Source organism: Centruroides vittatus, unplaced genomic scaffold (genome assembly GCF_030686945.1).
Source record: "Centruroides vittatus isolate TY-2023 unplaced genomic scaffold, ASM3068694v2 contig_754, whole genome shotgun sequence".
NCBI lineage: Eukaryota > Metazoa > Arthropoda > Arachnida > Scorpiones > Buthidae > Centruroides > Centruroides vittatus.
The window spans coordinates 501,202-514,920 of NW_027122490.1; the positions used below are offsets into that span (position 1 = coordinate 501,202).

General features: G+C 29.6%; 1 protein-coding gene across 3 annotated transcripts in view; it reads left to right on the forward strand.

The window, feature by feature from the left end:
• Hcf (Host cell factor) overlaps positions 1–13,719 on the forward strand; it is a 208,568-nt gene that overhangs the window by 49,407 nt on the left and 145,442 nt on the right. For all 3 annotated transcript variants that reach the window (XM_067277724.1, XM_067277726.1, XM_067277725.1), the window contains exons 6-7: positions 4,300–4,417; positions 4,537–4,881. In XM_067277724.1, the coding sequence (XP_067133825.1) occupies positions 4,300–4,417; positions 4,537–4,881 (463 nt within the window). The remainder of the gene's footprint in view (positions 1–4,299; positions 4,418–4,536; positions 4,882–13,719) is intronic.

A 13,719-nucleotide genomic window follows, 5' to 3' on the forward strand; every position in this document is an offset into this window, starting at 1 on the left:
AAGTGATTTCTCAATCTACCATTTGTAATCATTACTCAAATGACTAATTTAAGAGAAAATTACTGGAATGAAATTATTGTAATTGAGATATTTGAGCAATTGCAATAATCTAGTTGTTTCAACAATTCACTTGAATGATTTTCTATATTTAGTTAAAATATATTGAATAGAAACAAAAGGATACTTAGGAAATAGAATGTTGTGTATAAAATCAATTAAATTTATATTTGCATTTAAATTAAATGATTGAGACTAATGAAAAACACAAAATTAAGATTGAATAAAGGTTGTCAAGTAAGTTAAAATTTAAAAATATATAAAAGTGAATATTGGTTTAAAATGCAATTACTATCATACACATGTAAACTAATTGTATAAAAAATTTGTGTTGATAAAACATTTTGTATCTTGTAATTATGTTATGTTTGTACATTTCCATTATTTCAGCAATGTTGGTTTATTTAATACATTTTAACAACACACATCTCATTCCAAAGAACTGACAAAAACAGAGAGAGCAGTTGAGCCTTTTCTAGTACTGTATTTGAGTTCTTTGAAACTATTGCTATCATGCATGGCTTCTATCTTCACACCATTAGAAAGCTTATTTTATTGTTTGAATCACTCCAAACACCATTTCATCTACTTTATGCACTATTTGCTATTTTTCCAATAAATGTAAGAAAGTGAATACTATGCAAGCCTTGCACATAAATACAGAAAGATTGCCAATGAAACAAACTTGGAAGTTGCATTTAAACATAATCCTACAATTTATTGTATTATGAAATGACAAGGTCACCATTGAATCTTTCATAGCTGAAAGTATGGAAAAATATCCAAGTGAAAGATAGACTATTTACATTAGATGTACTGTACTTCCATACATCCCAAGAACACAACTATGATGGTAGGAAGGCTATAATTCAGTTATTCTTTCGTTTTTTCCACAATGCATTTAACGACAGTACCAAATTGAAATAATAGAAATATATGAACACAGTATAAGTCAGAATTATCTCAGTTATTGCAATGTGGAAAGTCTAACTCATGGAAGATGTTTTATTTTTAATTAGTTCCAATTATAGTAATTATCTAAGTACAGATGTGTTTTATCACATTTATACAGATGATATTCTATTTTGTAATTATTCTTTTGTTTTTTGCTCTGTATTTCACACCTGAAGTGTTTAGTATACAGATAACTAAGGTAGATTTGGGGGGGGAACTGGTAGAATCCTTTTGGATCCATGTAGTTTTATGAATTTTGCAAATTTGAATTTAAATAGTAATGTAATAGTTTTAAATTCAATAAAATAATTGTACTCTGAAGATTTTGACTATTCAGCTGAATTAAAAGATTGGTCACTGCATAATTACAATATTTCCTCCAGTACATATTGTAAATGAAAAAATTTTATAATGCATTTCTAATATCTTCTGTAACCTACATATTTCTAAATATTTTGTATATTATTTTTTATAAAATGAACGAACCTATTGTTATATATGCAGGTTAAAAGATTTGTGAATTTTATTAATACTGTTAAATATTAATATCAAGAGAAATCAAAAGTATACAATTATGAAAATTATTATGCAAATAAGTGTAATGATCAAGTGAAAAAGTTTACTTGCAAGGTGAACAGTTTCAAATGTTGTTTATCTCTTGAGTCTGTAGTAAATATTTAAGATTAAGTGTTTCTTACAATACATAGTAGACTGGTAACAAGTACAGCAGGCTCACTTTTTGCCAAGAAATCTACTACTAACAAGTAAACTTTCCATTGAGCATCTGATAGAGGATATAAACAACAAAAATAACAACATATTTTACTTGGAATAAAGATATGGAAAAACAACAGGAATTATTATTTTTAAGAATTTTAAAGCAAAACAATGTAAAGAAAATTTTTTCCTATTAAGATAAATTTTTACAGAATTTTAGATGGTCTGACTTAACTAATATCAAGTTTTTTGTGGAAAAAGATGATTCAACTATAATTTTAATTTTTTGAAAAATTTATTAAAATATTTCATATTTGTTTATTTTTAGTTCAATAAAAAGTTTATATGGGTACAAAAAATTTCTCTTTATTTAACATTAATATTTATTGAATTATAATTGGTTTTTTAATGCATTGAATATTTGCAAAAATGACTTGATAAAAATGATAAACATGTGTCATATGATTAATTTAGTTGCCTTTACATCCTTATCTCTTGTTTTATTCTATTATAGTCAACTAAGTCCTATCTTATTAATAGGACACTTACATTGCAATAAGTATGAGTTCTTAATGAGAAAAAACAAAATCTATATTAAATTAAATAAATAACACTTCCATTTAGTGGCGTTACTAACAGTGATTTGATAAAACACTGTTAATAATGCCGCTACATGGAAGTGTCATTTATTTAATTTTCTAAACACTGGCGTGAAGTGTACTACATGTTCATTATAAAATCTTTATTTTTCACCTGTTGTTCCTGTACACATAATATACATATTTATGTTTCGGACACATATTTCCCTCATCAGCAGGTTTACAACAATGTTCTAAAAAGTACACAATAATTAAATTTTATCTTACAACAGTTTAAAAATTCCCAACAACGATATAATAAAAACTTACAAATTTTTTTTGTAGTTGAATACCTCAAAATATGCATAAACCACATATAGAATAATCACCAATTTTACATTCTTTGAATACATATTTCTGCATAAAAATTTTTAAAAAGGGGGTTTAAAATTTACAAATACAAAAACACTCTTAAAATTAAATTGAACTTACATAACCATCCTTAGCTCGCTTGAACAACTAATTACCCATCACCTATCACTTCCATCTTTTTATACCCCTTTGCTTAGTACTGTCGTCATCGATTATGCTCTGCCATGATTGGTGGATTTCCTGTCCTAATTTTATTGCTTTGTCTTTTTATATAGATATGTTCAAATAACTGGCATTTAAAATTGTTGCTTTCTTTTTTCTTTATTTTAATTGTGTTTAAATCTATTTCACATCCATTTCATTATGCAAATTCTGCAGTGGTGTGCCACCACTGCAGAATTTGCATAATTTCCCTTTATTGACCTTACATGTTCTTCCATATGTATTTTTAATTGTCTTTTAGTTTCACTTATGTATCTTTTTCTTGGGTTACAATTATGGTCAAAAGAATAAACTACCTCTTTTTCTTCCATTATATCAGTTTTTTTATCTGACCTATGATATAAATATTTTTTAAATAAATCATTTTTTTCCGGTATTAAATTCAATTTACCATTTAAAATCAATTCAATTTACCATTCCTCTTTCAAATAGTTTCGGTATATAAATTAAATTTGTACATTTTTTATCTTTATCAAATGTTTTATTTCTGTTTCTATATTCGTTATCAATTATCCAATTTAGCCATTTTTCAAGCAGTTTTTTCGGGTAGCTATTAATTAAAACTGTTTGAAAGAGTTAAAAGAGTTTTAAGTGATAAATTGAATTTAATACTGAAAAAAATGATTTATTTAAAAAATATTTATATCATCATAAGTCAGATAAAAAAACTGATATATAATGGAAGAAAAAGAGGTAGTTTATTCTTTTGACTGTAATTGTAACCCAAGAAAAACATATGTAGATGAAACTAAAAGACAATTAAAAATACGTATGAAAGAACATGTAAGGTCAATAAAGAGAAATTATGCAAATTCTGCAGTGGTGGAACACTGTTGCTATTAGTGTTCTACCACCTGTTGTTTCACAACAGTGGAACAACAGGTGAAAAATAAAGATTTTGTTTTTTCTCATTAAGAACTCATACTTATTGCAAATAACTATCACACCAGTGTAAGTGTCCTATTAATAAGGTAGGTCTTAGTTGACTATAATAGAATGTATGTGTCATATGAATTGACCTAGCTTTGCCACATAATTATATTTTTACTATAAATTTTTGGTTAATGTTACCCTATGTATACAAAATGGCAGCTTGTCTCTGATTCCAGCAAGGAAACAGTGGGATGCACGTTCTAACCTAACCTAACCTATTCTAATAAATTACCATAATTATTAGCAACCAAATTATTAGAATAGGTTAGGTTAGAACGTGATTCCCAATGTTTCCTTGCTGGAATCAGAGACAAGCTGCCATTTTGTATATTTAGGGTAACATTAACTAAATTTTTTTTATATCATTAGCAATTCTAAATTTTATAGTATGCATGGATTTTGTTAGATTTTACTAATTTAAAATAGTTTAAAGTTATCTAAATTGTTTCATATCTAAATTTTGCAGGTTTGTTGTAAGGATTTATGGTATTTGGAAACAGAAAAACCAATTGCACCTTCTCGAGTTCAACTTGTACGAGCTTCAACAACCACATTAGATGTCTGTTGGGGCTCAGTTCCAACAGGTAAAAAATTTTTTATAAAATTTTTATTAATATTTTGAATTTATAAATTATTGTTTATATTTAACTTTATTAACTAGCCATACATATAAATAATTATCATTTATTTTTTTTTTATTCAGCTGATGCTTACTTGTTACAACTACAGAAATATGATATGCCTCCTTCAACAGCTTTAACTCCAGTATCTGGCACTGGAAATACAATTCCTACTTCTACATCATCTCAGCCACAGTTACCATCAACACAGCTCTTGCCTCAATTACAGTCTCCTATACAGTCTCAAGCTCAAACATTATTGCAGCAACAAACATTACTAACAAAGCCAACAACACCTGCAACAACATTAACATCTCTTATATCTGGAACATTAAATAGCACTGGTACCATTATGACTGCAACAGGACATATTATTCGCAAACCAGTAGCCTCTCAAATATCATCTGGTTTGCAACCAAGAGCATCAGGTTAGTTATTTCCCATTATTTTTTTATAGAAAAAATTTTATTTATGATATTAAATGTAATCAATGATAAGATACTGTTAGCTTACAACAGCTGAAAGTATATTAAACAAATTATTTTTGAGTGAATTAATATGTTGCATTACTAATGGCATGAAACAACTATTACAGTCAACTTGCTTTAATACAAATTGCTAGGGGAACAGTAGGTTGTTTGCTTTATCAGAGATTTGTATTAATGATATTTATGGTTATGGTAAAGGTTGCATAATTTAGGAAGTTAAGGCTTAATAGGCTTAATCAAAAGCCCTAAATTATAATGTTTTGAATTAATTTACTAAATAAAGTTAAATAAAATTAATTTAATGTTGTAAATAATCTTCAACTCAAACAAAATGAGAGGGAGACAGTATTTGTCTTTTAAGTGTGGAGCAGTGTATCAGAGTGGCATGTGTCTTTAAGTTTTAACCTCTATTTTCTAAATACAATAGAATGATCTGCTGAAACCAAATGTTTGAATTGCTGTACAATCAGAGGTCAAACCCAGCTTTTCTTTTTAGGAGAATAAAATCTATTCTACTGAAAATGGAACATTTGTTACACTGCCACTTTTTATTGTTTACATCAAAAAGTGTAAAAAGCAACCATTATTAGAAATAGGTTTATTTCTTGGGGATTGTGAAGGTAATTTACAGTTTGGTTTAATGAATTCTGGTAAAATTTTTGTCTGCATGAAAATTAACGTTGTGACAATGACGTTTCTCCAGGGCAACATCAAAAGTCACTTTAACATGAGAATTTGCTTTATCAGTGTTTGTTTTAAGGTGAGTCAACTGTATTACTAAATGTAAATACTTTTAATTGGCAATAAACACCTTACTATATAACAGTAACTTGTAACTATATTTATTTTTAACTATGACTTGAATTTGTGTCATTAACATATAAGAAGCAAAAGCAGAACTTTCAAATTGCTTTATCATTATTGTTGTAATCTAAATTTTATAATAATTTTAAAGTGAATTAATAGTAAATTAAAGAAGTAACAATAAAAAATAAAATCAATTCCCACAAAGATTGATATATTCCTCCATTTTGAGTTTTTTGCTTTAAAATGTGATTGTCTTATTTCATGTTTTTGTGAATTTTTGTGTTAATAATTCAATAAATATGATTATTAAACTTGAGAATGAGACATCATCTGATTTACATACTGTACATAAGCAATATTACAATAGATTTATACACAATCTTGGACATGATATCCCTTTATTTGTTTAACTTATGATAGAGATCCCTTAACAGAATTTGGTTGTAAGTCTAGGAGTACCTGTACATAACTTTATTAAGGTGAATGAGTTTAACATTTCATTTATGGTCATTTAATTACGAACAGGAAAAGTAAGATGATAATTATAATTAAAAATATTCATTCATTTAATATCATCCAGAGCATTATTAGCAAAAACTATTACTGTATCTATTGTGTGCTTTTATATTTGATATTGTTTATAATTATTGCAAAGTACAATTATTTATAATTCTTTTTATTTAATATTTTTTCCTATATCTATTTTATTGATGTTGATCATTTTTTACATTTTTCTAAAATATATGAACTTTTCCTATATTTTTATCAATGTTGTGTCTAGCAAATATTTTTCAAACCAACAAATATTTTTTGTTAACTTAATTAGATGTTATCATGTTCTGAACACACAATGGAAAAGTTGCACCATTGATTCTAGCGCACATTGTTACATTCGTTGTGAACAATTGGATGCAAAAAAGATGCCTGACAAATTTAAAATGATTTTGAAAGAGTGAAAATTGCAAATCTTATGAAAGGAAGTTTTCTCAATGCACATGTTTTTTTGTTTTTTTTTGAAGTTTTGTATAAAGAGATGGAGAAAGTAAGCACATAAAATTTCTTCTCTATATTGAAGTTTATTGGTTATCTTGGAGCATAATACAAAAGTCCTTTGAACTGGGTGATGGTATCAAAATTTATTTACATGGCTTTTTCTAGTTTGCTCAACTGACACATCTTACTGATACCTTTACACTTCTGAATGGATTGAACCTAGCATTGTAGAACAGAGAGGTCACTTTCTTTAATGTTCATCTACGGTTAAAGCTTGTGCTTAAAGTTGGAACTATGGAAACCAATGATAAAATTATCAATAATTTCACAGCATACTTATGAGGATTACATGAGAAATTTGGTATGTATTTTTCAGAATTTGAGATTGGATTTGAATAGACAAGAAATTTATTTGCAAATATTAGCTAAATTGAAGCAGCCAATGTTGGACTTCCATCAGATGAAGTAGACAAACTTGTGGAGCTTCATTGGATGAATTGTTGAAAACAACAATCCATCCAATGAAGCTCCACAAGATCTGTAAACTGTATTCGTGGATAAAGAAAAACATCCACATGCTCTGAAGGGAAGACTTTCTTGTGTACCGTATGTACACAACCGTGTACACACCGTACAACCGTGTACAACTTGTAAACCGTGTGTACATATACAAAAGAAACTTTTAAAGCATATAGTGAAGATTCTTACGTAATCCGTTACGATCTTTACGATGATCCGTCTCGAGTTGGGTTTTATGACTCGAGAATGTCCGTAAGATGGTTCGAGGAAAGCTACACCTCCACACTCAGCAAGTGAATATATACAGTTTATTTACACAACAAATATTTACAGGATGTACAAGTTCGACAACATTACATACACTATGCAACAAGGATGTGGTATCTCACGTCGGCTTGTCTACTGGGGACTGTTAGACTTCGGGGAACTCAGGTCGCTTTTCGGAGCTGGCTCAACCGTGTGGCCGTTCAGTCCCTGCACTAACCCTTCTCAGAGGACTTTCTAAGAGGAGAACACTCTCTCTACACCTCAAAGGTTTACCTAGTGCCAGAGACTACCACGTATCCGGTCTCTCGCCCTTCTCTCCGTTTCTCTCGCCACCCTTACCTTTTAAGGGATTCTACGGCGACCACTTGCGACCAATAGGGTCCTTCTTTTCCCCTGGGAGCTTCCAAAGACGTCCGCCCTATGCCCGACAACGTAGCTTACCAACGCGTCCGTCCCTTGTTTACGTTTTACAAGTCGGGCAACACGTGGCAAACACATTGACGTGTACCATAAACAGAGATGCTACTCCCTTTGTTGTTCCCGTCGTTTATAGCCCCAACCCCCAGGTGGGACTAATTATCTCTGTTGCGTGGCTTTTCGACCTAGGACGCTAAAAGTGATCTTTACACATATAAAAGTTTGGGTGTTTATTAGTCAATGATTCAGCTAATATTTTGAAACATTGGATCTTTGAAAATATCTGGCAGGTTTTTTAACTGTATCCTCTGTGGCCATATAACTGTATTCTTTAGTACAATATATTAATAAAGGATTAAGTCAGTTCAAATATCTTTACAACTGTATGTTTAATGATTCCAAATCAAAAACTTAGAAATTTATTAACAAATCACTATTTGTTTCATCAAAGTCAACATAAACTGAAATTTACCTGTAATTATTTCAGTTGTATTAATAAACTCTAACAGTTTGGTAAGCACTTCCTTATTTGGTAATTCACTATGAAATGATAAAAAGAGAGAGAACAGAATATTACAAGCAATATTTGCAAGATCAAACATTTTTTTCTAGACTCACTATTGTTTGGATGTAAGTAGCATTTTTTTAATTTTATATTTTCTTCTAATATGGTATTAATTAATATACAGGGTTCCTACGCACCTGGAAAGCCAGGGATTTTTATTAGTGTTCAGAAAAAGTTATGGAAAGTCAGGAAATTTGTCAAAAAGTCAGGGAATTTATCTCCTTGTAAGTCTTGTTGATTTTTTTTGCTGGCAATATGCTTGACTAAGTGTAGCTGAATACAGGCAGCAAGAAGTACAGTGATGCAATACAACTTCTGCACTCCCTTTTCATAATATTTTCAGGACTCAAAATTTCTCTCAAGCATACACACAATTTTTCCAAAAATTTACAAAGTACAAAAAAATTATAAATAAATTAAATGATATGATATTATTTATCATTTTTCATTTTAATAATTTTGATTGTGTCACAAAACAATTTCTGATTATTTTTTTTTCAGTTTATTAATATTTTATAAAGTTCAGGAAATATATTAAGAGAGAAATTTAATAAATACAGTAAGACCCCACTTAACGCGGGGGATATGTTCCTAGATAACAAAGCACTAAGCAAAACAGTGTTAAACGAGGTCATTTTAACACAGAGTAAATAGAAAAGGAGAAACACGTGATCAAAAATAAACAGATTTTACTTTAATTTTAAGTTATTTTTATATTAATTTGCATAATAATATGTTAAATAACACACAATCATATGCACACAGAAATGTAAAGTTCATTTTTTGTGATGAAGGTCCTGGCTCTTCTGAAAATTCTTGTTTTTGTGATAAAGTCGTGTAGTTTCATTTGTCACTTTCTTTTTCTTTCCTTAAGCAAATGTCAGTAGCAAGAGATCACATCCAAAACACCTCGTTTTGCTTTTGCACTCCTTTCAGAATCTGGATCATTCACTACAATTTGATCAACAATTTCAGTTATCGTTACCAAACTTTTCCTAAGGAAATATGTAGAAAAATTCTTTGGGTTCTTTGTTTTCAGAATCATTATTTTCCAGTTCTACATGAATTCCTTGTTCTGCCAGTTCTTGAAGGTTGTTGTTGGTAAGGCTCTTACCAAAAACCTACAATAACTTCTCAATATCCTGCTCATCTATATCTCCTAGTCCTGCTGTATCAATTAGGTTGAAAATTTGGTCAACCTAATGATACAGCAATAGGCTCTTCTCATTGAGAATTCTTGGATACTTTCAGCCATAACTTACACACTTTGTTTATGCATTTATAAGTTAATTTTTGCCGAGTAAAGACAGTATTTCCTATGGCATCCATGATGTTATATTTTTTTCCAAAATTGCACCAAACAAACATAGATTTAAGGAAAGAACAGCACTACGACAAATTGCCATCTTTTGCTGATTGATTTGTGTTTGGGAATAATAATATATACGAATCATTGAAATGTGACGATAATTTGAATCAGCACAAATTTTGAGCTTGTTTTTAGGCTTTGAGTGGACCGCGTTATGTCGAATCAGCATTAATTAAGGCAGCATTAAGCGGGGTCTTACTGCATATACAGTCAAACCTGTTTTTGTGCGGGGGGATAGGGATCGCATAAAAGAAAATGCATTAAAAAAATCGCGTAAAACTTCACGAGTGGCTATAAAAAATAGTTTTCACAACACAATTAAAAAAATATTTTTTTTTATGCGGTGAATAGGGACCGCATAAAAAAAGTCTCACATAGAAAATAACTGGAAACCGTACGAAATAACTAGGAATTGCTTTTTTAACTCCTCGGGCCTTTTTCTGCAACACCTAATGGGGAAAAAAATCCTCTAAGAATTTTAATTTTTATATTAATTAATTATTTCCACTTAAATACCAATCTAACATTAAAAACTTAAAAATAATTGTTAAATAATGATTTTATTTGATAAATATAGCTGCAGGAAGTGTTATTTCATTTAACAAGGCGTGAAATTTCACACCTGCAGTCTAAAGCTGAAGGGGAGCTAACTTACTGCATCTGTTCAAATATAACATAATATTTATGGTTTTTATGCTATTAAAATAAGAGGGGACCGAAATAAACATACGAGAAAAAAATTTTTCTGAATAAAAAATGAAAAAACCTGCTGATGTCATAGAAAACAACCAATAGAGTTTTTAAAAATTTTACAGGAGTCAATTATGTTCCAATTTGATTGAAATTTTCATATACCGCACAAAAAAAATCGCACAAATAAAAATTGCACAGAAAAAGACCGCAAAAAAACAGGTTTGACTGTACTTTTGTACATGGATTGTACAGGATTTATTAATGAATAATGAATAAATAATTGCCTTTTTTTATTTATTTATTTTAAACCATTTAGACTATGGATTAATAACAGAATAAATTACTTTAATATAATGAAACATTTTATTTTTAATATTAATAGTTTGGCAATTAGAAAAAATAACTAATAAAAAAAAGTTGCAGAAACAATAGCATAAGTGCATAGTAAGTCAAATGTGGTTTTATTATGTGCCATGCTGTAAGGCAGGGGTGGCCAACTTTTGTGTACATAAGATCTACTTTTTATCGTAAAAATGTGTCGCGATCGACTTGTTGTCATAGGCATAGTCTAAGCGGGGAGGGGGAATTGCGAAATACATACTATGTTTATACACTGTTTCAGTACGAAGTGAACTCACTGCTTATGAGTCGAGTCATAACTGCATACATACAGTTGCGTTCGGTTACAAATATAATACATTAAGTCAAGACATCGCTAGCGATCGACCAAAATTGGCTTGGCGATCGACTTGTTGGCCATCGTGATTGACTTGTTGGCCACCCCTGCTGTGAGGGATGTGAGGGTCAGAGAATTTGTACAGAATTGGTCAGGGAAAGCCATGGAATTTAAAACAAAATTTTGAGTAGGAACCCCGAATATAAAATGAAGTTTCAGCAGCATTATTTTGTAAGTGTCATGCTGGTTCTTCAGTGCTTATTTCTTCTGTGTAATGATTAGAAGATGAGTCAGCTATCTTTAGTTTTTTGGCATTTTTGAAAGAATTATCTGGATTTTGTCTTTTATAGTGATTTGTGGTTATATATCTTTCCAAGATTTTAAATCTTGTCAAATACTTTTTCTTGCTTGCTTCAAATTTCACACAATGAAAACAATGCATGTTTTCAAATTTCATACACTTGCATACTACAATTACAGCATATTGTCTTGAGATCTAATGTTAGTCTATATGTCAAAATATATAATTTTGACCACATCTCAGTTGCAGGATTAATCATTTTGCATAATAATTTATGTCTGTAAATAAATAATCCTCACACATAAAAGTTGTTTTAATATTATGATATAATTGAAAATGTTTGTTCTTTTCAAACAAAGAACAATCTTGTACGCTTTGTTCACAACACACACTTATAATTAACATTTGATAACTTTTGATCAAATGAGGATCTTGAGACAACCACAGGAAAGAGAAACCATGTCAATCTAGCAGATTTTTCAACACTAATGACCAATTACATATGTATAATTATTTATCATTAAACACAATTTATAGTTTGTTATATGCTACTTAACATAACTTTTATCATCTAATTTTAAAAGGTTAATCCAAAATGAAACTATTGCTTTTATTATTATTACCAATATTCTAGAAATATGAAACTCTAAATGCAACATGTAAGCTGGAATTTTATTATATAATGTAAAAATTTTTCAAAGATATAAAACAAGGACAATTCCCATTTTATCATTGCTACATATTCAGCATAAAGTAATATTGACAAAAATTATTCAGTGAAATAACTTAATGTAGATATAAGCAGAATTAATTTTAGCTCTTGAAAAAATAGGCCACATAGAACTCAATGCCATTTTAGCCTTACATATACTATAATTTTTAGCCTGTAAAAATTGTCTGGAGGACAGAAATAATACTCTGAAGTATATGTACAGTCAAACCTGTTTTTATGCAGTCTTTTTTTGTGCGATTTTTTTATGCGAATTTTTAATTTGTGCGGTTTTTTTTGTGCGATTTTTTTTTATTTGTGCGGTATAGTTGGCGACTAGTCTCGTGCGATTCGTCATGTCTCACGTTGACTTATTATAGCATAAATGCACTTATTATAGTAATATTATTGCATGAATATGCGAAAAATGAAATAATTTACTTTTTAAGTCAACAAAACACCACCTGGACAAAAATATGTAAAACAGACGATAGACCAGACGATGCAGTCAAGTGCTGACATCTGTTGTCAATAAATTCTATTTCGTACAGTTTTGAGTTATTTTCTATGTGAGACTTTTTTTATGCATAAAAAAATATTTTTTTAATTGTGTTGCGAAAACTATTTTTTACAGCCATTCGTGAAGTTTCGTGCAATTTTTTTTTTTAATGCGTTTTTTTTAATGTGGTCCCTATCCACTGCATAAAAACAGGTTTGACTGTAATTTGAAACGGCCTTTAAAGGCTGTTTATTAAAAAGCCATCTCTCTCTAGGTTATAGTCTACCTTCCTTCTTGAATGCCATCACTTTAATTTTTGAAACAGTTAATTCATAGTCACAACAAAATTTCTCTAGAATTGCAAATTTCTTTTGCAACATTTGTGGAGTATTGGCAAGAATTACAGTATCATTCACATACATTAACACATGTATCTCCCCTTGATCAGAGAGAAATTTCAGGTAATTCAAATTCAGCAAGTTGCACTATCAAACCATTAACTTACAAATTAAAAAACAATGGGCTTAGAATCTCACCCTGCAAAACTCCAAACTCCTCTGTCAATTCCAAATGAATTAGTCATTTTGGATATTATCATTATTCTTGCAGTAGCTATGGAGTATATATAAATTATAAGGCTAAGAAATTGTTTATTCACACTCATTCTTTCTAATAGAGATCATAAAACTTTGATTGACATTATCAAAAGCAGATCTAAAGTCCACAAAAAACAGCATAAAGTTTCTCTCTCTTCTTCTGCAATTTTAATTGTACTAATGCATTTAATACAAATATTTGATCTTGACAAGATTGGCCAGATCAAACCTGCTTGCTCCTGACACAAAATATAATATTTAAGAATTCATTCTTCTAATATTATAAAGCACTCAGCAAATCATTATATATATATACGTACTTAACACCTTACACTTGCCGAGAAAAAATATATTTATTTGCAACAAA